This window comes from Thalassophryne amazonica, chromosome 3 (assembly GCF_902500255.1).
Source record: "Thalassophryne amazonica chromosome 3, fThaAma1.1, whole genome shotgun sequence".
NCBI lineage: Eukaryota > Metazoa > Chordata > Actinopteri > Batrachoidiformes > Batrachoididae > Thalassophryne > Thalassophryne amazonica.
The window spans coordinates 74,454,379-74,480,587 of record NC_047105.1 but is presented as its reverse complement, the minus strand read 5'-3'; the positions used below and the strand labels follow the sequence as shown (position 1 = coordinate 74,480,587).

The 26,209-nt window shown below is 40.8% G+C and overlaps 1 protein-coding gene across 3 annotated transcripts in view; it reads right to left on the bottom strand.

Annotated features, from left to right (window-relative positions):
• Nucleotides 1-26,209, bottom strand: part of LOC117507050 (RNA-binding motif, single-stranded-interacting protein 2-like) — a 112,997-nt gene continuing 86,788 nt past the window's right edge. The window contains exons 5-14 of one of the 3 annotated variants that reach the window (XM_034166744.1): nucleotides 16,502-16,659; nucleotides 16,280-16,359; nucleotides 16,057-16,166; nucleotides 15,845-15,888; nucleotides 15,544-15,637; nucleotides 14,254-14,304; nucleotides 13,975-14,085; nucleotides 13,790-13,895; nucleotides 2,667-2,754; nucleotides 1-756 (exon numbers count right to left, since the gene is read on the bottom strand). In XM_034166744.1, the coding sequence (XP_034022635.1) occupies nucleotides 723-756; nucleotides 2,667-2,754; nucleotides 13,790-13,895; nucleotides 13,975-14,085; nucleotides 14,254-14,304; nucleotides 15,544-15,637; nucleotides 15,845-15,888; nucleotides 16,057-16,166; nucleotides 16,280-16,359; nucleotides 16,502-16,659 (876 nt within the window). In that variant the 3' untranslated portion in view covers nucleotides 1-722. Of the gene's footprint in view, nucleotides 757-2,666; nucleotides 2,755-13,789; nucleotides 13,896-13,970; nucleotides 14,086-14,253; nucleotides 14,305-15,543; nucleotides 15,638-15,844; nucleotides 15,889-16,056; nucleotides 16,167-16,279; nucleotides 16,360-16,501; nucleotides 16,660-26,209 lie in introns of all 3 variants that reach the window. The other 2 variants (XM_034166745.1, XM_034166746.1) reach the window with 2 other exon arrangements.

Genomic DNA, 26,209 nt, shown 5'->3' with positions numbered 1-26,209 from the left:
TAAAACATTAAATATTTTCTTTTCTATAAATGTTTCCATGATGTAAAACTTTAAAAAAAATAGAATTAAAATTCAAATATAAATAGAGATAATTGATTGTCATTTTGTTCACTTATGAAAGAACTGTTTAAAGTTAAAAAAAATAAAAAAAAATAAACAAAGCTGGACCTCATTCAACTATAAACAATGTTATCACTTGTGCATAAATAGAAATCTTTGCAGCAGTTACAGGAAGAAGTAGCTTTAAACGGTTTGCCTCCCATGGTAACAGCGATGCCAGCAAAACTCTTAAATCTGTACAATTTGTTTCCATACTGCTGCAAATAGAATATCAAACACACATCAGAAAAAAAAAAAAATGTTTTGCACATTTTACAAAAAAAATAAAAGACACGTTGTGTTTTAACTCTTTCTTGAATCACTCTGAAATTTCCAGAATGCTTTTTTTAAACATAAGAATTTGTTATATTACATGCACAAAAATAGTGCTCTGTGTAGTTTCCGCCATTCTTAATCCCTTTGTTTTAAGATATTAAAATAGACCAAAGCTTCTGTGAAGAAGTTGTCCACCTTTGGTTGTTCAACTCTTGAGGATGTGAGCAGAAAGTCCAATGAAGTATGTGTCCTTTGTCTTAAAAACACACAAGTTCCTTTTGTCATCCACAACCAAGTCCAGGTGCCAATGGAGCAGTTCACGTCAGCTGAATGCTCTTTGCTTGGATTCATCTCGAGCCCTCAGCTCCCTGTTCCTGGGAGCTGGAAAACACAAACATCACTTCTATTACATACTTCTAACAAGAAACTGTCAGCCAGCAACCCCTGCAAGTAAAATTCTGCACTAGATGACCTCATGACCTAAATATGAAGGTAATCTAGGGGCTTGGAATCAGGCTGGACATTATGTTCAAATTTTCTGTGCCGAACTCAAGTAATAATATATGATTTAAAATATGATTTTGCTGTCAATGTCCAAATGACCTAATTAATATGTATGCAAACCATGTGTCAAGTTTGGCTAGTTTGTGCCCATGGCCTTGGAGATATAGGACCATATCTTGGTGATGTGTAGTGAAGTGTAAAGTACATGTCCATACTACAGTTTATGCATAGTACAGTCTAAAGTGCACAGCTAAAGTGCAGTCAGGGCATTTCCAACTGTCCATGATGACATGTATGGCATACAGTCTGAGTGCAAAGTAAGCCTCAGGACACAAAGGGATTGTCTGGGTTGCAGTGGCAGCAGGCTAAGCAGCTCATCCCACACTTCCCTATCCTCAACAAGGCCCTTCTTGGGGGATGCCAAGGTGTTCCCAACGCAAATAGTACATATAATCCCTTCAACGTGTCCTGGGTCTTTCCTGGGGCCTCCTCCCAGTTGGCCGAGCCTGGAAGACCTCCCTAGGGAGACAACAGGGAGGCATCCTCACCAAATGCCTAAACCACTTAAGCTGCCTCCTTTTAATGCAAAGAAGCACCAGCTCTACTCAGAGTCCTTACCGTATACTGGCATGTCCCACCCTGTCCCTGAGTATATGCCGGGATATCCTACAGAGGAACTTCATTTTTGCTGCTTTTATCGATGATGTTTTTCTTTTGGTCACTACCCCAAGTTCATGACCAAAAGTGAGGATAGGAGGAGAGACTGACTGGTAAACCGAGAGCCTTGCCTTCTGGATCAACTCTTTCTTGACCACAATGGTCTGGTCATTGCCCACAAGACCTCAGACTCAGCAATGATCTGTCTTTTGATCTCACGCTCCATCTTAGCCCACTTTGCGAACAAGACCCTGAGATACTTGAATTCCTCCACTTGGACCATAACTCTCACCTGACCCAGAGGGGACAATCCATTCTTTTCCAACAGAGGACCAGGGTCTCAGATTTTGAGGCACTAATCCTCACCTCAGTCACATCACACTCACCCTGTCTGATGAAGCCAACAGAATCACATCAATTGCAAAGAGTAGAGACACAATAATGTGGTTACCAAACGCCAATCCCAGACTATACTGTGAAATACTGCCTGTGAGAATCATGAACAGGACTGGTGACAAGGAGCAGTCCTTCCAGAGCCCAACACTGATAGGAAACAGGTCTGATGAAATCCAAAGAATGTCGACACAGCTCCTACTGTGGTTGTATAGAAGCTGGATCGTGACTGCATTGGTACCCCATGCTCCTGCGGCACTCATAAGACATGTCTGGATACCTGGTTGTAGGACTTTTCCCTTTTCCATGCCCACAAAACACATGTAGACCGGTTGGATATACTCTCAAGCAGAAGCGGAAGCTCCAAATTTCAGTGAGTCAAAGTCCGACTATGTATTGTTTCTACGTCTGCACCTAAAACAAGTGATATTTACCTTTCTGAAGAGTTTAAATAAATACAGTCAGCTGGTTCAGTGGAAGGCCAGGTTACCCGCTTCTGGGCAACGCCATGTTGTTTATTCTGTTTATTTGTTACCAAAATAAAACCAACAGTATTTTCACCAAATATGACAGTTTAGTTTTCATTAACTGCAGAACAATCTAAGTGCAAAAGCCATGATGTTTCATTTGCACCAGATGTGTAGTTCTGTCTGTATACATCTGTCATTGTGATAACTTTATTTCCCGTTTAAAACGTCTGAGTGACTGTGCGCAGGTTGATACACTTATTGTCTTACCATAACTTCATTTGTTGTGTTGGTATGAGTAATTTGTGTGTTCTGGGGGTGAGTCCATCTGCACCTGATGCTGCTGACCACCATTCTCCTGAGAAAGAGAATTCATTAAGTAAAGCAGACTTAATAATTCACTGAGAATTCCCAATGTATTTTAATTAAACACATTTATTAAAAAAACAACAATGAATTTTCCATCTTTTCTCCACAACAATTCTGAACAGGCCTATGAGCAAGCACACTTTAAAATTTTAATTTAAGGAGATTACTCAATCTGCTGGTTTAGGACAGATTTAAAATTAATAAATAAATTACTGTATACAGCATGACTGGAAAGTATTTACAGCGCTTCACTTTTCCATATTTTGTTACGTTACAGCCTTATTGCTAAATGGAGTAAATTAATTTTTTTCCCTTAAAATTTTACTCAACACCCCACAATGACATGAAAAAAATCATTTTGAAATTTTTGCAAACTGATTCAAAATAAAAAAAAACTAAAATCACATGTACATAAGTATTCACACCCTTTGATCAATACTTTGTTGATGCACCTTTGGAAGCAATTACAACGTCAAGTCTTCTTGAATATGATGCCACAAGCTTGGCACACATACCTTTGGGTAGTTTTACCCATTCTTCTTTGCAGCACCACTTAAACCCCATCAGATTGGATGGGGAGCGTCGGTGTGCAGCTGTTAAAGCATGTTTATGAGAGCTATAACTTCCTGTTACAATCGTTCAGATGAGCTGGCTGTGCTCTGATGTGATCCGCTGACGTCACCACTCACTCTTTTCAATTCTTCTTTACTCCACTTGATGAGCTTCACATCGTGTTAGCAATTAGATTGTGCCACGTAGCATGACATTTATGCGTGAAAGAGTTTCTGAACATTTCAAAATTCTCTGTGCCAATAGCACATGCCTGTCTGCATCCGTTAAAGAGGAGTTTACTCTCCAGTATGGCACAGGTCATGCTAGTGCGTGAATCAAAGGCATGCTCATGTCAGGGGGCCTTTAGTATTTCTTCTGTCTTTCTTGTTACTTAATGCTGACAAATTATACTGTATTTGTTTTCTTTCTGATGCCTGAGTCGGTTTTTTCTCTCTGTTTGAGGTGCGGCTCCGTCCAGAGATGAGGGTGGTGCCTTCTTCTGCAAGCCTAGCATCCTGTGCACCGGCATGGATGCCCAAATTTTCCTGTATACTTGTTTTGTAAATTGTGTTGGGAGCATGGCCCAAGCACAGGGCCACCCCTTTGAGTCTGGTCTGCTTGAGGTTTCTTCCTCAAATCATCAGAGGGAGTTTTTTCTTACCGCTGTTGCCTGTGTACTTGCTGTAGGGGTTGGTAAGGTTAGACCCTACTTGTGTGAAGTGCCTTGAGGCAACTTTGTTGTGATTTGGCTCTTTATAAATGAAAATAAATTGAAAAATAAAACCCCACTCTGAGGTTAAGAGCGCTCTGGAGCAGGTTTTCATCCAGGATGTCTCTGTACATTGCTGCATTCATATTTCCCTCAATGCTGACTAGTCTCCCAGTTCCTGCTGTTGTAAAACATCCCCACAGCATGATGCTGCCACCACCATGCTTCACTGTAGGGATGGTGCCTGGTTTTCTCCAAATATGACGACTGGCATCCATGCCAAAGAGTTCAATCTTTGTCTCATCAGACCAGAGAATTTTGTTTATCATGGTCTGAGAGTCCTTCAGGTGCTTTTTGCCAAACTCCAGGTAGGCTGGCCAAGTGCTTTTTACTAAGGAGTGGCTTCCATCTGGCCACTCTACCATGCAGGCCTGATTACTGGATTGCTTCAGAGATGGTTATCCTGTGGAAGGTTCTCCTCTCCACAGAGGAATGCTGCAGCTCTGATAGAGTGACCATCACGTTCTTGGTCACCTCCCTGACTAAGGTCCTTCTCCCCTGATTGCTCAGTTTAGACGGGCAGCCAGCTCTAGAAAGAGTCCTGGATGATCTGAACGTCTTCCATTTAAGGATGATAGAGGCCACTTTGCTCATTGGGACCTACAAAGCAGCAGAAATGTTCCTGTACCCTTCCCCAGATTTGTGCCTTGAGACAATCCTGTCTCAGAGGTCTATAGATAATTCCTTTGACTTCATGCTTGGTTTGTGCTCTGACATGCACTGTCAACTGTGGGACCTTATATGCAGACAGCTGTGTGCCTTTCCAAATCATGTCCAATCAACTGAATTTACCCCAGGTGGACTCCAATTAAGCTGTAGAAACATCTAAGGATCATCAGTGGAAACAGGAAACACCTGAGTTCAATTCTGAGCTTCATGGCAAAGGCTATGAAAACCTATGTATATGTGATTTCTTTTTTTTTTTTTTTTTTATAAATTTCCAAAAATCTAAAAAAAACAAAAAAACAAAACAAACAAAAAGAACAAAAAGTCACATCATCATTGCGGCATGTTTGTAGAATTTTGAGGAAAAAAAATTAATTTCATCTATTATGGGATAAGGCTGTAACATAATAAAATGAGGAAAAAGTGAAGTGCTGTGGAACTTTCCAGATGCACTGTAGACATGGTCTTTCCATTGTGGAGGTGGTAATGAGGCCTGGGCAGTGTGGTAGCCAAGCAGTTTCTAAATTTGTTTCAACCTGTGCATCTGGCGTTAAACCTGTGCCAAATCAAGTTGCGGAGCCTTTTAGGATGCTATTTACACCAGACACTATTACAATAAAATGCAGCATTTAGCTATTATCAGGCCATATTAAAAACGAAATTGCTAACTGCAGGTGATTCAGACAGAAGTTAAAGAAAGAAAAACAATAAATCCCTCAGACTGTTTTTGTATATACAGAAAATAGCACCTATTCCCAAAGCCACAACACCTACTTCAGTCTGGAACAAATGACACACACACACACACACACACACACACACACACACACACACACACACACACACACACACACACACACACACACACACACACACACACACACACACACACACACACACACACACACACACACACACACACACACACACACGTCTATGTCCACACTTTCATGTGGACATAGACATGCTTTGTATTGTAAAATATCCTACTCATATCCCTCAGACACAACAGTCCTAAATATATACTAGCGCGCTGCCCGTGAGGATCCACAGGCTCTAGATTGGGTAGTGTTTATGAAAAAGGGTAGCTGAAATTTTCCAAGGATGGTAATAAATTGTGCAAAGTTTCTATGAGTTGGAATGGTGTGTGAGTCAAGAATATTTTACAGAACCTTAGACCTCAGCAGTTTATAGAAGAAGAACTCAACCCTTGTATTTCCTGTTAATTATGTAATTTTTTAAAATGTTAATTTACTTAACCCTATTCAGGACTTTAGGGCCCTGTCCCACTGGCATTTAGGAGGATTTGCGTATGGATTGCGCACAAAATTGGCCCATATTCGCCAAACATCCACAATATCCATGTAACATGCCTGTGAGTCAGCTGTCATCCGAACACGCCCATGATCATCCGCAGAGGCACGCATGTCCGCAGCCAGGATTTTTGAGCTGTTCAAACATCTGAATGTGGATGACATCCGCCTTACATACTCCATATATACTCAATTCATACACAATACATACTCACTCTATGCGCTGTATATCTGCCATTAACCGCTGATATCTGCAACTGACGGGGATTTGCGGCTTGGCAGCGGAATGGGACAGTGTGTAAATCAGATATATATCGTGCCCATAATGTCCACATCACAAACTAAAATATTTTGTAGCGAATGCATACAAATTGGCCACGAATAAAGTGGTTTTATTACATCTGCTTTGCAGCTGATTTGCGGACAATATGTGAATGCATAACAAACACGTCACGTAAACCCAAAGTACTATATGTGGCAGAAAGCAACATACCTGCCAGTCAGTGCTGGTCCGGCTGTGTAAATCCACAAAGACGTAGCTGCTGCAATCCAGGACTTATTTAACACCAACAAAAGGAAGAGTTGCTGTTTAGCCAAAACTCACGCTGAAGTCTGTTTTCTGTGACACTCGTAAAAAAAAAAAAAACACGCACACCCGAGCAGCTTCCAACCTCCCGCTCCCCAAACTCATGAACAGTTAACTCTCACATGACAAAATGAACAAACTCTGTGATCAACTTGTCCAAGTCCAGCAAATGCTCCAGAGGCTGTATTGTTGGTGTGAATAATGATGCCGAAAGGCCTGAGTGCGCTTATTTTATGACCGCAATGCAGATGCCGTGCACGTGCAACACGTGCGCGATGCATTCATAATACACCCGTAATACTGCCGTGATAATCTCAATGTGTCAGATCAGTTTCCTCACTACATGCGTTATATAACCGTGATTGCTCATCATATATTCACTATATATTATTAATATATCTGTAATTCATACTGGGACATTTGTCATTTTTGGCCATTTTTGTTGCGGACGACGACAAACACCCATAATTTGTGTACTCAATTCATGTGCAATTGATCCTCTCCCCAGTGGGACAGGGCCCAGTAATTTGGCTTTTTCACCATTCTTCACCATCTTGTCACCATGAGGCAATCACTCTCTACTCATTTACTGAAAGGGAACTAATGTTGCTTTTCCTTTCACACCGGTGTAACAGTATAGCTCCCCCCGGACAATAATTTCTTCTCAAATATCAATGACAGTTGTTGCTATTATACAGATGAACAGTTTAATCGGATCATTACAACGGATAACAAATTATCAATAATCCATTTCAACAGCAGAAGTCTATATGCAAACTTTAACAACATTAAAGAATATTTAAGTCAGTTTAAAAAAATATTTAACATAATTGCTATATCAGAAACATGGATCAACGAAGATAAAGGAATGGATTTTGAACTGGATGGATATGAATTTAATTGTGTAAACAGAAAGAATAAGAGTGGAGGAGGAGTGGCTGTGTATGTGGATAAGAACATGGATTATAAAATAGTAGACAATATGACAACTGTGATTGATAACTTATTAGAATGTATAACTATTGAAATATGTGAAGAAAAAAGCAAAAATGTATTAGTCAAGCTGTATATATAGAGCACCAGGATCTTGTATTGAAACATTCACTGACTGTATGGGAAAAATGTTCTCAAAAACTAATCAAAAAACTGTTCATTTGTGGTGACTTAAATATTGATCTGCTCAATCCAAATAAGCATAAAATAACAGATGAATTTATCAGTATAATGTACAGTATGAGTTTATATCCAAAAATCACCAGGCCAAGCAGAATTACATCCCATAGTGCTACCTTAATTGATAATATATTCAGCAATGATATTGAGAACAACACTGTGAGTGGATTATTAATCAATGACATTAGTGATCATCTACCAGTTTTCATCGTTTATAATAGAAACCATCGGCGGAATCAGCCAGAGGAGAAAATAAAATACAGGCGAGTGCGGACAGAGGAAAACATGAACACACTAAAGAAGGATTTACAGGAGCAAAACTGGGAAAAGGTATACAGTGAAAGTGATGTTGATAGTGCATATGAAACGTTTTTACAAATATTTACATCATTATATGATAAAAATTGTCCAATTAAACAAGACTACAGAAAACAAAAAATCCAAGCTCGACCATGGATGACGAAAGGGTTACGAAATGCATGTAATAAGAAAAATACACTGTATAGAGAATTCATAAAACTAAAGACTAAAGAGGCAGAAAATAGATATAAGAAATACAAAAATAGATTAACTAATATTATACGGGTATGTAGGAAGGAATATTATAGTAACATATTATATAATAACAAAAACAATATTAAAGGAATATGGGATATATTAAATAGCATTATCAAAAATGGTAATAAAAAACAGAGTTACCCTCAGTATTTCATTGATAATGTCAAGAAGGAAAATAAGGATGAGGTAGTCAACGGTTTTAATAATTTTTTTGTAAATATTGGACCAAGCTTGGCAGAAAAAATTCCCGATTCCCAACCTGAGGATTGGGATAATAATCTCATAGAAAGAAATCCCTGTTCAATGTTCCTCACAGCAGTGGATGGAAAAGAAATTATAGACATTGTGAATAATTGTAAATATAAAACATCTACCGATTTAAATGAAATTGATATGGTGGTGGTAAAACAGGTCATTGAATGGATTGTAGAACCATTAACATACATCTGTAACTTATTTCAAACCGGTAAATTTCCCAATCAAATGAAAATAGCTAAGGTTGTGCCGCTGTATAAGACTGGGGATAGACACCACTTCACAAATTATAGACCTGTTTCTTTGCTTCCACAATTTTCCAAATTATTAGAAAAGTTATTCAATAATAGATTAGACAAATTCATAAATAAACATAAATTACTTACTGATAGTCAATATGGATTCAGAGCACATAGTTCAACATCACTTGCATTAATAGAATCAGTTGAGGAGATTACAAACGCCATAGACCACAAATTACATTCAGTTGGAATATTTATAGACCTTAAAAAGGCTTTTGATACAATCAATCATGACATATTAATCAATAAACTTGAACAGTATGGGATTAGGGGATTGGTGTTGCACTGGGTGAGAAGCTACTTAAGTAACAGAAACAGTTTGTGAAGTTGGGGGAATATACATCATCATGCTTGGACAATGCTTGTGGCGTCCCACAGGGGTCAGTATTGGGTCCAAAACTTTCTAATTTATATAAATGATATTGTCAATGTTTCCAAAATATTAAAATTAGTATTATTTGCAGATGACAAGCATTTTTTGTTCAGGGGGGGATTTGCAGGAGTTACTGAGGAGGATCAGTATAGAAATGGGGAAATTGAAAATATGGTTTGACAGAAACAAATTATCATTAAACTTAAGTAAAACAAAATACATGTTATTTGGCTATTGTAATACAGACATACAGGTTCAGTTACAAGTCGAGGGGGTAGATATTGAAAGGGTACATGAAAATAAGTTTCTGGGGGTGATAATAGATGATAAGATAAACTGGAAGACTCATATAAAACATATACAAAGTAAACTGTCAAGAAGCATTTCAGTTCTAAACAAAGCGAAACATATTCTGGACCACAACTCACTCCGCATTCTTTACTGCTCACTGGTTTTACCATATTTACAGTACTGTGCAGAGGTATGGGGTAATACTTATAAAGGTACAACACAATCACTATCAGTAATGCAGAAAAGAGCTATAAGAATTATTCATAATACTGGCTATAGAGATCATACAAATCCACTATTTTTACAATCCAAATTCTTAAAATTCACAGACTTGGTTCATTTTCAAACAGTACAAATTGTGTATAAAGCAATAAACAATTTACTTCCAGCAAATATTAAAAATATGTTTAACAGATCAGGGGATTACAGTCTGAGGGGGAAATTTAATTTAAAGCATCAGTGGGCACGAACAACATTAAAAGGTTTCTGTATTTCTGTCTGTGGGGTGAGGATGTGGAACAGATTGGGAGTGGGGCTCAAGCAATGTCCAAGCATGAACCAGTTCAAACAGCGGTACAAAAATATGTTTTTTTCTAGGTATAGGGAGGAGGAAGGGTAATGAGGGTTAGGGCGTTTTTGTTTTTTGCTTCGGCTTGTAAATATATATATATATATATATATATATATATTTATATTGATATCGGTTTAGGTGTGTAGGAATCTATGTGTATATGTGGCAAAGGGTATTACTGGTTGTGGGGAAGAAGGGGTAGGGATAATAAGCTGATGCTTCACCCTACCCCTTTTCGGACATGTTGGGTACACAGTAGGAACTTTTTTGTTGTTGTCTTTACTGATCTATCTTGTAATTGTTGTTGTATCAAATGTTCGAAATAAACAGTTTTCATTCATTCATTCATTCAAACTTGCAAGAGTCTGCGATGTAAACTGTGTGCTGCACAGCGAGTTAAAGGTGAAAAATGCAATGATTACAAACAAACAAAAAACATGCATATTGACAAACACATCTTGCAAAACTTCATTTTGGCAAGATATCTAGGGTCGGGGGTAAGATATCCAGGGTCGGGGGTGAGCCAGCCAGCCAGTTTTTTTTTTGTTTGTTTTTTTTAATAAATAGTACACGTGCGCGCGAACGAATTGTCCGTGAGTGGAACTGCAGATATCCGGACTTTTTACTGGATGTGGACATGTCCTGTCTCTGGCAATCAGTCTGTGAGCAGGACTTTTATGGACTTTATTTAAACACATTTGTGAAAGAATTTAAGAGAGAGTAGCTGCAGCAGCTGTCAGGCTGCAATCACCATTTTTTTTCTGTGCTCTTTGAGTGTGTAGTTTTACTGCATTGTGTACATGGTATAAAAACAATCCTGCATGATTTATACTTCAGGGACAATGGAACACAGCAGGAATCATAAATTGGCATCAGGTAACGTTGTATTGTGAGGGTGTGGCTTCCAGTCACGTTGAGTACTGTCGCGTTGCCCTGACTTGCGTTGAAACCACTTAATTTCTGTGTCCTGGGCTTTGTGTGAAAGGGGCTTTACCTGAATAAATCACTGTGGTGTAATGTAACAAGAAAGAGGTTTAGAACTACTGTACAATATTTTATCACACCATTGTGTGTTCAACAGGCTACAATTAGTAATGATATTTTCACTTTTGTGATCACAACTCATGAGATTTGGCTCATGACCAAAAGAACGAGATCGCGGGTACAAGCGGCCGAGATGAGTTTCCTCCGCAGGGTGGCTGGGCGCTCCCTTAGAGCTAGGGTGAGGAGCTCGGTCACTCGGGAGGAGCTCGGAGTCAAGCCGTTGCTCCTCCACATTGAAAGGAGTCAGTTGAGGTGGCTCGGGCATCTTTTCCGGATGCCCCCTGGACGCCTCGCTGGAGAGGTGTTAGGCACGTCCCATTGGGAGGAGGCCCCGGGGAAGACCCAGGACACGCTGGAAGGATTACATCTCTCGGCTGGCTTGGGAACGCCTTGGGGTTCCCCCGGAGGAGCTGGGGGAGGTGTGTGTGGATTGGGAGGTCTGGGCGGCTTTGCTTGAGCTGCTGCCCCCGCGACCCGACTCCGGATAAAGCAGAAGAAAATGGATGGATGGATGGATGATCACAACGGAAAATTATTTTCCCCTCCCTTCTTCGTAAGAGGTTGACACAGTTTATGTTTTTCATTTCTTGCTGAAATTTATTGTTGATAAACAAGATTCAAACAAGACTGGCATTTAGGCTACAAAAATCTCACATGTGCCCAGATGGTGGCATGTCCTTGTTTGTATGTTTGACCAGCATTTCAGCGCTTCAACCCTCTACATTGTCTGAACATACTTGGCATTGCCACACCATCTCTGGCCGCTGGTGTTTGTGTCTTCCGTGTCTTTCACTGTCTGTGCTTGTTGTCAGCCCTGTGGGCCTCTGTCGTGTGTGCGTGGATTCGTATCCGTGGTGTACGTGTGCGCACACCATGGATACAGTCCGTGTTCCGAGTCACTGATTTCCCTGCCTACAGTCCTCTGGTCCTTTGATATTCGTGCTGTTCTTTTCTTTATGTGTTTCTTAGGATTGTCTTGTGTCCCCCATTCTTACTCTGTCCCAGTTTGAGTTTCGCAATTATTTCTCTGTGTATAGTTGATGACGTTAGGTTTCAGGTTTTGGCACTGTTTCTTATGTAATCCATGTTTGAATTACTTATCTCTTGTCATGTTGTCTGTTGTGATGTTGCAGTTTCGGGTACTTTATGTTTTGATGTCAGATTTCATGATCTGGTTTTATTTCCGCTCACCTCATGTTGTCCGTTTTATTTTTTATCTCTGTGTGTTCCTTTATTTTCTCTTGTGTCCCAGCTCTTCTACTGTCACTGTTTTTACACCTGTTGTTAATTAGTTGAGTTGTTTTTAAGCTACACCATTGGTCATTTATCATAAGTACTCTGTGTCCCAGCATCTCCCCCACGATTTCCACCCCGTCTCTGCATTTGAATTTGGTTTTTGTATCCTCGCCCCTTCACTGTTCTTTTGTAGTTATATCTGTGGATCATTCTGCCACTGTCATTTTGGATAGTTTGTCACTGAAGAATATTTAAGCACCTTGGTTTTTGCCCTCACTTCTGTGTCCTGGCTGCCTGCATCTGGAGTTCATCCTTAACCCAAAATACATAAGCATAACAAATGGCAAATGTCAGCTCCCGCAAGTTTGTCCGTGTTTGAATTCACACACACACACACACACACACACACACACACACACACACACACCTTTTTGTCTTTTCTGCATTCTGCTCCAAGCAGGTGCTTTTATTTTTACACACTCACAAACAGAGATAGGGTGGAAAACATCAAACGCACTACACTTGTCACCCATGGTAACGGCAACATGACACTTAACTAAACTGACTAAACCAACTGAACTACAAAAACACAATAAATCAATAACACTAACAACAATGTTAAACTATCATGAACCACAATAACAACCTTTAAAATCCCAAAACCCCAAACTCCCATGGTGCACTGCAGCACAATGGCCACTGTTCACTGCTGTTAGCTAATATCTTTAATTTCTCCAAAAATATTAGTCCTATCAACTTTCCGTTTTTGCAGCATTTATCCTCGACACAAAATACATAAGCATACCAAACTCTGTGTTTGAAGCCACACAAGCGTACGCACACATATACATGCACACAGAGGCCACTTGACTGTTATAATATAGACTACTGAGATCAAGTGTGAAAAAACCAAAATAACCAGTTTGCATGCACATAAAGGTTTGTGCAATTACAGCATTAGATCAGCAGTAATTGTTTTACACGCCTCTAAGCGTTTGTTTGGCTGGACACCAGGAGAATATGATTACTGGTCACTTTCAGCTTCCCCCCAGTAGCTATGAATTGCCAAAGTTGAACAGGTAGAAATCCATGACTCGCACTGCACAAGTTTTCATGCCAGATGTCCTTGCTTGACACATCTCCAGTTGTGCACAGAGAAACATATGTGCTCTAAGTTGTCTCCCAGTCAAGTACTAATCAGGATCTACTCTTCTTAAATTCTGAAATCTGACAGGCTCAGGTGTGTGCAAAGGAACACAGCTGCACACTCACTACACAGTAATATAACAATTCAATTAAAAATATTAACAGCTGAGTCTGAGACTAGCATCATACCTCTACTGGAATATTGGCGGGAGGCACTGGGGTATACTGGGGGATGTAGGTCCCCTGCATAGTTGAGCTGGCCGGAATATACTGGAGGATAGACACAAGGGGAAAACTATGATATATTTGACAAGAAGGATTTTAGACCAATAGAAATATAAATCTGTGTGTGTTTGTGTGTCTGTCATACTGACTGTGCCCGTACTGCCCAAGGACAGGTGGCTGAGTTGCTGTGTGAGTGGTCCCATCATGGATGTGGGCTGGATGGACATGGCATGATCCATGGTTGGTGTAAGAACTGTACCCTGTGAATGCATAGATCACTGTTGTTCTTGTGCTTAAATCAAATATGACCCAAACACAGACTGATCTGAAAACTCGCAGTGCAATCTAAATATTCTGTAGATTTCATTAAACTGCAGGCTGCGCAATAGTGAGATACAGAGGGTGACAAAGGCTGGAAGGACACTCACAGGTGGCTGCATGAGGTATGACTGATGGTGCATCCACGATGGGCTGTGCACCTATAAATTAGGAATAAAAAAAAAAGCATTTGCTTTCTTGTTGTCACATTCTACTCTGAGTTCTTAGAGGAGGCAGAACTTGAGAAAATACTATCAGTGATGCAGGTTGCAGACATCCTAAAGCTGCCATCTCACTACACGATGACATGATGTGCTCATACATTATCCCCATAATATAATACCCATCAATGCAATGCAGTAACGTATTTCATAAGAACTGCAGAACACGGAATACACATTACCTTACACCTGTGTCTATGCATGAGCAGATGTGCGCTGTGCAACACAGATTTATCCATCAGTGGCTGAAAAAGAAATTGTTAATGTGTCAGCGCTATGCTAAACTGCCAAGTGCGTTCTCGAGACCCAAGATATAAAATAACACTATTTGTAATAAAGGCTGTGAGGCCCATTGGGTCGTTGCTTATATCTGGTTTCCATGGTGTGAAGTTGACAAGAGTCCATGACTCCCCTGGATGGGACACTAGTCTGTTGCAGGTTACCTCCCAGGCAAGGCTGGTACCCATTTTACAGCTGAGTACACTGAGACAATGCAGATTAGCATGAGCAGGATTAACCCCAGGTCTATGTACAGTATTGGCAGGCCAGTTCCTTATCCAGTGATCTACCTGTGCTGCAATAAAATTACAGATGCAATACTTATTTTCTAAGTGTTTTCCCCCTCTTTCCTCTGTGGCCATTTCAAAACTTCAGCAACAGAAACCTGCATCTCCTCAGTCTTTGTGGAAGTCTGGTGGACTCTGACCACAGGTAAGTGTGTCACTATATTTGTTTGTTTTTGACTCCTCTTTTGCTCGGGTACAAGTGTATATGTGTGTGTGTGTGTGCGCGCGCACGCACCCGCGCACCTGTGTATCTCTGTATGTCTCTGCTTGTAAAATCATCTAGTGTAACACCACACAATGTGTATTATGATGTAATACGGGAAATACACAGCAGACTTTTTAAACATGCTCAAAATGCTGCACTATGGCCTCATGTCACCAAGGCACATGCTCCTAATGCTGTGACTCTGCACACCTTGACTTGTATTTCTATATGACTGCGGCATATTGCATCATTGTGTAGTAAGCGGAGGCTTAAGACTACGTTCAGTTACAAATTGGGGTCTCTTGTGGCTGTGCATGGTGAAAGCTATTACACATGAAAAGAAATTCATCGACATAAATAAGACTGTGCAGTGCCATCCTGACCTCTGTCCTGAGTGTGCCTACCCACCTGGTAGGATGAGACCGGAGAATGCAGGTAAGGTGAGAGAGATGTTTGGGTGAGCATCCGATTTGGAGCCAGACTGTAGGGCGATGAGTAGAAGCTGCCAGGCAAACAGAAGAAAGATCAGTGAAAATTTAAAGACAGCCACAACACATCAGCAATGTCCTGCAAGTCTCCAATAACATTAAAGCCCATGTGCATGTCCCATCAGTCCAGCAGAGGGCAGGACTCTATTAGAAATCAAGTTTTCCACTGTTATTCCTGGAGGGTTGGGAGTGTTTACCGCCTGTATCTGCATACCACTCACCCATTTTGTAAGGCTGTGGGGTCATACGCAAGCGTCATTCCTCCCTGGGAACACAACACACAGGATTCACAACTGGTGAGGTCACCCGCTGAGTGGCGGATTATCTATTAAAACAGCTAACACAGACTGAGAAGGAACAAATATATATCCAAAGGAATGGAGTGGAAAGCAAGCACAGTTTCAGAATCATGAGTTGAAAGCAGTCTTCTTACCGAGTCTCCGTCTCTCGCCCAGGGCCTTCCATTCTGGAGAAACTTTCCCTGGTTCTGTCTCTTCTTCTGGCCTCCGTCAGCAAACTTACATAATAAGGGCTCTGTGGGCCCTGTGAAAGCAACAGCTCAAACAAGAGAGTGAATTAAATGGTCACAACGGAGAACAAAAACACACTAACAACAATATCAGGTTTCTACAATACAGGACAAACATTACACGCACCGGGTATCCCTGGTGGCATTTTGATGAATTTGCCATTGAAGTGCTGAATTATGGCCTCACATTTTTCAGTGGACTCCATTCTGAAAAAAAAACAAAAAAAAAAACAAAATCATAGTTAAAGTCAATCCATCCTGTTGAACTCTACTGACAACGTTAGTTTGAGAAATGCATGAAACGGCACAGCGTGGTGTATTCTAAAGCATCAGGACGTTAAAGTCTGACCTGGCAAATCCTACACCACGGCTTGTCCCATTGGCATCTCGCAGGATGCGTGTAGAAATGACCTGGCCGAAGGACTTGAGCATGCTCTCCAACTCTTGCTCATCCATGGACACTGGCAGGTTGGAGATGTAGAGGTTGGTGGGATCCTGCTCCTGTTGCTGAGCACAACAGTCACCATACAAACCATATTTAAGCACATATGCAGAGCTGTACCACTCAAACTCTGTTTGGTGCAAACAGCAAAAAACAAACAAAACTGTTTTTAAACCAAATGCTTCATGTGGCACCATTTTTATCTCTGCCAAAAGGTCTGTGTGTTCACAAAATTAATTATGACATGAACAAATATACAGTATGTAAAACTGGTGTCGCAGACTGAACGGTCCCCCTCTAAAAATCGGTCCGCCTGTCTTCACTGCACATGCATCATTTCGGACCACACCAGCACGCCTGAGACGGAGTCTCTTCACCCAAAGTGATCAAATGGAATAATGGGATTATTAACCATAAGATGATAAAGGTAAAACCTCCTAAATCATTATAAAGTCAGTTTTAAGCAGAAACAAAGCCATTTTAAGCAGAAACAAAGCCATTTTAAGCAGAAACTCGGCGAAACTCTGACGCTTTGAAATGACTGACGTGCAGTGAACACATCAGCTAGCAGCTTGTGTAGCCGTGGTGCTATGATCGCTTCATCAGTCTTTTATGATGAAATAATGCTGAATTTATGTGGTAATGATTGTTGTACAAAAGCTTCTGATATCTGTCGCTGAGATAGATGATGACTGGAGTACAGTTTGAAGCAGAAACGATGTGTTAATCCGTGAACCGCGTCTAATGACGCATGGCAGTGAAGGCAGGGTGGACTGATTTTTAGTGGGGGAAATTCGGTCTGCGACACTGGATGGCCCCTTGTGCTACACACATGGCCAACGACTGGATCAGTTAGTCCAGATGACAGGATCCCTTGACTGGAATATTAATTTCATCTGATGTCACACTGCCCCTCTTGCTAACATTATTGATTTTATGCTCACTGATAATAGTGATAACCATTGGGTCCATATAAAATGTGTTACATCATAAAGTGTAGCATCATCATGACATTTTTATAGCCTATTAGGGGTAAAAAGTTCCAAAGTGTGATGTCACGTATCCACGACAACAAGCTCAAACTCAAGCTTCATCTTTTCAAAATGGCTGTTTTGTGTTTTGAAGACCAATCAGAGCACAGCGTTCTGACTTTTTCATCTTTGTATACAGCTGGGATATATACACTCACTGGCCACTTTATTAGGTACACATGTTCAATTGCTTGTTAACACAAATAGCTAATGAGCCAATCACATGGCAGCACCTCAATGTATTTAGGCATCTAGACATGGTGAAGACAACTTGCTGAAGTTAAAACCCAGCACCAGAATGGGGAAGAAAAGGGTTTAAGTGACTTTTAAAATATGGTGTGGTTGTTGGTGCCAGACGGGCTGGTCTGACTATTTCAGAAACTGCTAATGTACTGGAATTTTCATACACAACCATTTCTAGAGTTGACAGTGAATGGACTGGAAAAGAGAAGATATCCAGGGAGTGGCAGTTGTGTTGCCACTCCCTGGATATCAATATCAACATGGCTTGTTGATGTTGATGAGGTCAGAGAAGAATGGGCAGAATGGTTGAATGGGTGACTGCATGATGCCATCATGTCAATATGGACCAACATCTCTGAGGAATGACCTTGTTGAATGTATGCCATAAAGAATAAAGGCAGTTCTGAAGGCTAAAGGGGATCCAACCTGGTACTAACATGGTGTACCTAATAAAGTGGTGTGAGAGTCTGTGTGTGTGTGTGTGTGTGTGTGTGTGTGTGTGTGTGTGTGTGTGTGTGTGTCTGTGTGTGAAATGTTTAGGACTTGGTAAAAAGAGATGGTCAGCATCTGTAGCCAGGATTTGTTGTCTCTTTTTTCTTTAACACTGCAAGACAGGATATTTTGGGGGACTTCCGGTGGCACGAGAGAACGAGGTGGCGGCTTGAAACTCGGCTCCTGGCTGAACTACCATAAAAGGCTGTATTAGTCCCCTTTAATATTCTAGGAAATTACTGTTGTGGGTTTATAAGTGCATGAAAATGCCGGGGGACGAAGAAGGGGGCCCCAGCAAGGGACTGAGGAGCAAAAGGAAGGATACGGAAGATACGAGCCACCACGAGGAGGAGGTCCATCAGGCCACCCGAGCAGAAACAGTTTCGCTAGCCTCCATCCGCGACGTTATAAATGACACAATGACTAAGGCTATGTCCGAGCTGGAAAACAAGATTTCTCAACAACTGCTCGATTTTCAAGTCCGCTTCCAATCGGACGTTAAGCAGCAACTTGGCGAGTTACGAACAGAATTCAACCAGAGGACGGACGAAGCTAAGGGCAAGATGGAGGCTGCTTCTCAGCGACTCGATGAGGCCGAGCAGCGGATTGAGGAGGTGGAGACGTTTGGAGGGAAAACGAAGGAGTTTTTAGTTCAACTGCAGAAAACGCATTTAAAGCTGAAATCCAAGGTGACCGAACTGGAAGGACATTCGCGCCGAAATAATATCCGGATTTACGGCATTAAGGAGGGAGCAGAGGGAACATCCATGCTTAACTTTGTGGAAAATTTCCTTAAAAACGAACTGGCCCAGAGTGCGGATTTGACCGAGCTGGGCATTGAACGCGCACAGAGAGCCCCAGATCCTAGACCTGATGATAACGCTCCCCCGCGATCAACGGTTGTTAGATTTTTGAAATACAGCACCAAAGAGAAGATTATCAGCGCGGCGTGGAAAAAAAACTATCACCGTGGACGGGAAGAGGATATTTTTCGACCACGACTATGTAGCTGATGTGATGGACAAACGGAGGGAATATCTGCCGATCAAGAAGGTTTTGAAAGAAAAGGGAGTTAGATTCCATACACCCATGACGAGAATGCGTGTCTTTCTGGATTCAGGGACTGTAACATATGAAAGTGCTGATCAAGCTGCCATGGATCTACGTGCAAAGGGCTTTCCAATACCACTGTCTGCGGCGAAGCTGACTGAAGCAGCGCAACCAACTTTCTCCTGGGAACTCGTACAGGGGAAGAGGCGTGAAGACCGAGGCGGATACCGGCAGAGGATCAAAGACAAGCTCCGGGAGTTTCACAGGCCAGCCGTGGCCACCGAGGACTGCGCATGGGAAGATCCACTTCCATCCACTCCTACGTAAATAATTTGTACGTTAAGTACGACATTTAAAAACTGTCCAATCTAAACAGGTTTGAGTATGCTGTATTTTATTTTGAAATTAGTGGACATTGCTTAAAATGTTTCCTTGCTTTCTGGAGGCTTTTGCTGGGCTCACCTTTATTTACTTTCGTATTAGGTAGTCAGCCTACGGTTATCAGAGGCCAGCCACTAATATTCTCCTTTTTGAGGGGGCCCTGCCACCTAGTGGTTGGATTACCTCCCTACCCAAGAGGTTACGGGTTAACCTCCATGATGGAAGCCTATTTTGTATGTTCTCTTTGTTCAGTGTACTGTTCTGTGTACAGTAGTTATAGTTCATTGTTTGGGGGATTTGAGATGCTGTATTTGAACTTTTCATTTATTTATTTCTACAATTTATAAACAATACAAAGTTGTCACACTTAATGTTAATGGCCTGACAAGTCCAATTAAGAGAGGTAAAATGATATCAAAAGGCAAGAAAGAAAATGCACAAATTATATTTTGGCAAGAAACTCACTTAAGTAACCAAGAACATGAAAAATTAAAGAAGTTGGGCTTCAAACACACATATTACTCATCTAAATCTGGTCGTAAAAGGGGAGCGGCTATTATGATGCCAAACTCTGTTCATTTTGAGTTACTGAATGAAACTAAAGACACAGAGGGCAGGTTCATTATGCTAAATGGTAAAATAGATGGCAAGGAGGTAACTTTGCTTAATGTTTATGCACCCCCAGGTAGCAAAAAGGCTTTCTTTAAAAAAAATCTTTGATTTAATTACATCCCAATCTAGGGGGATTATGATTTGTGCTGGTGACCTCAATGTAATAATGAACCCCAAATTGGACACAACAAGTGAAAAAAGAAGACTTACAGGTATTGAGAAATGGATCAAGAGGAAAATTAAGGACATAGGTATTTTGGACATTTGGAGAGAATTGCATAAACAGGAGAGACAATATACATTTTATTCTAACCGACACAATGTTTATTCCAGGATTGACTACCTCTTTATGTACAACTCTGAGATGCATAGAATAAGTGAATGCAAAATGTCCCACAGAGATTTATCGGATCATTCTACTGTTCATTTAAAATTACATCTGGACAGTAACCATAAAATAACATCATGGAGATTTAATGTGAGTATGCTAAATAACACTGTATTTAAACAGAAGGTAAAGTGAGTTGGAAACACATTTGAATAATAATGATGATGGTGCTGTAAACCCTGCAATTTTGTGGGATGCATCCAAGGCGGTTCTGAGGGGTTTTATAATATCTGAAACAGCTTCTGTCAAAAAGGCAAAAACTCAAAGACTCCTTGATTTGCAAAATCAACTTTTGGATCTTGAACAGCAACTATTTCTACGGATAAGGCTAATTAAACAAGAAATTGATCAAATTTACAGTGAAGAGGTAGAAAAAAACTCAGATTTACAAGACAGAGGTATTATGAGGTAGGTCCCAAAGCATCCAAGATCCTGGCCTGGCGACTCCGCAAACAGCAGTCAGATGCTACCGTACATAAAAGACCCCGTTACCAAAAAAATGATATTTGATTTAGAAGGAATAGAAAAAGCATTCGAAAACTTTTATCAGACCCTATACAACCAACCCAAACCATTTGATGCCTGTGCAGTTGATAATTTTTTGAGCCAGTTGGATTTGCCCTCCTTAGGTAGACTGCATAATGAAAAACTGATTAAACCAATTACAGCCTAGGAAATTGATAAAGTTATATCCTCCTTGAAATCTAATAATTCCCCGGGACCTGATGGATTTCCGGGGGAATGGTATAAGTCATTTAGAGAACAGCTGATACCAATAATGGTTAGAACTTTTAACTTTATATTTAAGGGGGGCCCTTTACCTCCATCTTGGAGGGAAGCCACCATCTCAATTATTCCTAAGGAGGGGAAGGATTTGTCTCAGTGTGGGTCTTACAGGCCGATCAGTGTCCTGAACCAGGATTATAAAATCTTTGCGGCTGTATAAGCTAAATGGATGGAGGAAATGATGCCGTTTTTGATTGACGAAGATCAAACTGGGTTTATTACTGGCAGGCAGACCCAAGATAATATTAGAAGGACCCTCCATACAATAGAATTTCTTAAAAAGGAAAATCTGACAGCCATTTTGCTTAGCATGGATGCTGAGAAAGCTTTTGATTCAGTGGGCTGGGAGTTTCTTTACAAAGTGATGGAAAAATTTGGCTTTCATACTGATTTTATTAATGGTATTACAACTTTATACACGTCCTATTGCGAGAATTAAAGTTAACAGGAGTCTTTCTGGGACTATACGGCTACAACGCAGATGTCGTCAAGGGTGCCCGGCTAGCCCAGCGTTGTTCAACTTATTTATTGAGCCACTTGCTCAAGCAATAAGGCAGGACCCAGGCTTACAGGGTATAACAATAAGGGGCTCAGAGTATAAGATATGTCTCCATGCTGATGATGTGTTAGTCAGTTTGAGGGATCCAGAAACCAGTGTCCCCAAATTGATGGACCTGTTACAAATATATGGTGACCTGTCAGGTTATACCCTTAACACTGAGAAGACGCAAGCCTTGGTTTTTAATTTTAACCCAACACAAGATCTCAAAACAAAATACAAATTTGACTGGGATTCCAACTTAATTCAATATTTAGGGGTAAGACTTACTAAAAACCTATTAGAACTTTATGACAAAAACTATCTGTCCATTAACACATGTATAAAAGAAGATTTAGATAGATGGGCCTCTTTACCTCTTGATTTGGGTAATAGAATAATGATAATAAAAACAAATGTCTTGCCGAGATTATTGTACTTGTTTTAGTCATTACCTGTTCAGATTCCTGAGTGCCAGTTTAGAGAATGGGACAAAACCTTTTTTCCGTTTTGTTTGGAATGGTAAAGCCCCTAGGATAAGATATAAAACTCTACAATTACCCAGGCCAAGCGGTGGGATGGGTTTACCATGCCTTAAAGATTACTACACTGCTGCACAGCTAAGACCACTTATGCTTTGGTGCAATACTGATTATATAGCAAAATGGAAGGCCATGGAGTTATCATTGTTGAATAAACCATTACAGAGTTTATTAAGTAATGTGACAGCTATTAAACAATGTAACATTCAGAATCAGTGGGTAGACTTTTCAATTAATATTTGGTTAGACCTGGTCAAACGGTTTAATCTTCAAAAAGAAATCCATGTTATAATGTGGCCAGTGCATGACCCTGACTATGAACCAGCCCAAATTGATAGGAGTTACACACAATGGGTAAGACATGGGATTACTGCATTGTGCCTCCTATTGGACAACCAAGAATTTATCGACTTTAAAACTATGTCTGAGCGATACGGGTTAGGTCGGCAGGATTTTTATAGATATCTCCAACTTCGCCATTTTTATGTCAAACATATAAAAAATCTTCCTCTAGAGAATGTATCACCCATTACACAAATGTTCATTAAGGCTTACAAATCAAAACTGACTAGGAAAATAATTGGTGAACTATATTGGAATCTAGTTAAACTAAAAGGTAACTCTACATTTTATGTTAAGGAGAAATGGGAGAAGGAACTTGGATTTAATATCATGTCTGAGCAATGGGAAACGATAATCGAAACGCAAATTACTACTACAAATTCACAAACGTGGAGAGATTTCTCTTGGAAGAATAGTATTAGGTATTTTATAACCCCAAAGCAGACATCAAAACAAACTGGCCATCCACCTGAATGCTGGCGGGAATGTGGTTGCTGTCCCGCTGACCACTCACACATTTTTTGGGGGTGTCCTGTCCTTAACGTTTTTTGGGAGGGAGTTCACCGTACTGTCAAAGATGTTTTAGGTTATGATATTGAATTTACTTGCTTATCTTTTTATTTGGGGAATATGGATAAAAATATACCAAAAGCTGATAGTTACATTTTAAAAATCATGATGACAGCAGGTAAAAAAGCCATAACTAAGCGATGGCTTAGCAGGGACCCTCCCACCACCAGTCAGTGGATGGCCATTGTTAACAATATCCAAAGCATGGAGCGCTTGACTTTTAGCTTAAGACTTCAAAAGGAAAAGGGAGACGACTTTTGGGAAAAATGGAACACATACTTTTTTAAAAGAGGTGACAACACACAATCTTTATGATTTTGTTTTATACGCTCGGCATCTGTATTTTTTTTCTCTACTTTTTACCTGTAATACTTACTGTATATCCCCCAAACTGTTTTCTGTTTTCTTTTCTTTGTCTGTTTTTCTCCTGTTCTTATTTTTTGTGAAATGTTCTAATGGAAAAATAAAGTAAAAAAAAAAAAAGACAGGATATTTTGGACCTTAATGGAGATATGCACTCTGATGATATTTGTTTATTCTGTGGCTAAAAGGACTTCGGCTGAGGTAAATTAACTACCTCTATAACATGGCTGCACAGAGAAAAAGGTCTAAGGCCAAATGTCCCTAACAGACCTCAAGAATAACAAGTCTCACCTTTGTGCGACCTTTTACTTGTGCCCACGCAGAATATCCCAGTCTGTATCAAAACAAACATTAAATCTGTTGCACATGAGCACATGCTGCTGAACCCAACCCAGGCACATGTGAAAGGAATGTGCTGAAATGTCAGACAACTCTTTTTGTGCCAAGGATAAGGTGACGTCTGACAAGGTGTGTCTGTGTGTTTAGCATAGTTGCCTGTGTGTTCACAAAGTGGTACATGTGAGCCGATGTCTGAGTCTGAACAGGGAGGTACTACATCGCGAGTACAAGAGGCTTTTATTTTTAACTCTGTCATTGTTTCCCTTCCCCTACACACGGCACTCCTCTGGGACTGCTGCAGTGCAGCCTGGAGGCTGGCGAGGCCCAGGCGGGACTGAGCATACATTGTGGACAGCTGACAGCAAGGTGTGGCTCATTTTTGTTTGTTAACAACATTAAGTCAGTCATGGTGCGGATGCAAATAATTCACAAAGAAAACAGGTGCAGCGGCACTCTGCTGGTTTGGTATGAAGCATTGATTTTCAACTATTCCCTGGGTTGTTTGACCTAAAGCGACCCAAGTAACTTTGAGTCAGCTGTTTTTCATATTTTACAGTGACTATCAACACCTCTGACTGAGCACATGTCTGGCTGAGTCAAGTTTTGGTATCCAGTTGCACTGGCAGGGTACGGAGGATTGTGTGGCACTGTCTGAGGAGGCACAGGAAACGTAGACCCAGTGTTTAGTTGCACCGGACTACTTCAGGTCAGGTGTCAGTGTGGATCTGTTACCGTTTTCGAGGGTTGGGATACGGGGAGACCCTGGTGTTACCTTGCAATGGGTCTGTTTGGGTGTCAGACAGAGGGAGAGGCAGGGACAGTGGGGCGGAGTCTATTAAGTGCTGGTGTCAGCCACAGGCCTGGGCCCAGACGATGGTCAATGCCAGCCCATTGTGCCTGGTCCATTGACAGTGGGTGTCGCGGCACCCTCCCCTGGGTTACCTCAATGGGGAGCCTGAGAGTGAGAGGGATCAGCTTAATGGGCCGACAACAGTTACTTTGACTCCAGACACTCGGACAAAGAGCTCAGTACAAGCACGAGCGGGTTAGCAACATACACAAGCACAGAGACGAGGGCGTGAAGGACAAGGAGAGCGATGGCAGTGATACGTACACTGCATAAAGAGACCTCCTTGATCGCTTCATGACATCACAATAAAAAAGCATTGAAATGACAATCAGAAAACCTATGGTTCTACAGAGTGGTGGAAAGAACAGAGCCAGAATGCCAAAAATGATTATATCTCATTAAAAATAGTCCAAATATACAGATCCCAGTTCAAATCTGGGTGATACTGGAACAACTCTACCTTGTATAAAAAAACTCAATTAGAGGAGCATCACCATAGATGAAGGCCAGTATGGTGAAAATCTCTGAATGATAATAAATCTATTAAAAACGAACACACACACACACACCCAACTGGGCCTAGACCTGGATCTGGTTTGTGTTGGAAGAATACCAAGCTACAGTCACATCCAAGCTTGTGTAGCATTTTCTGAGGCTCATATGTCACCTAGAGAGTACATACCTCTGCCAACACTTCACACATATTTCTTTATTAGAAAAAAAATATTAACAAGATTATGCAAAAACTACAAAACTGATTTTTCTTGAAACTTGGCGAAAGGGTGCAGTATGGGCCAAGGAAGAAACCACTAATTTTGGAGCAGATCCAATTGACGGATAGAGTCAGGAACTTTTTTCTTCACATTCCTTAAAACAGGGAGACAGGCATTTTGGAACATTTTTGTGAATTTCCCACACCTTTAACTGGAGCTACTCCAAAACTTAATGGATTTTTCCTGGAGCCACACCCCACTCTTTCACCAAACTTCAAGAAAACTAGTTAGAGTAGTTTCTGTATAATCCTGCTAAAGGTGCCAGAGCTCGAGCCAGGAGAATGCAGAGGCAATTATTCCATGTACAGCTGGAGG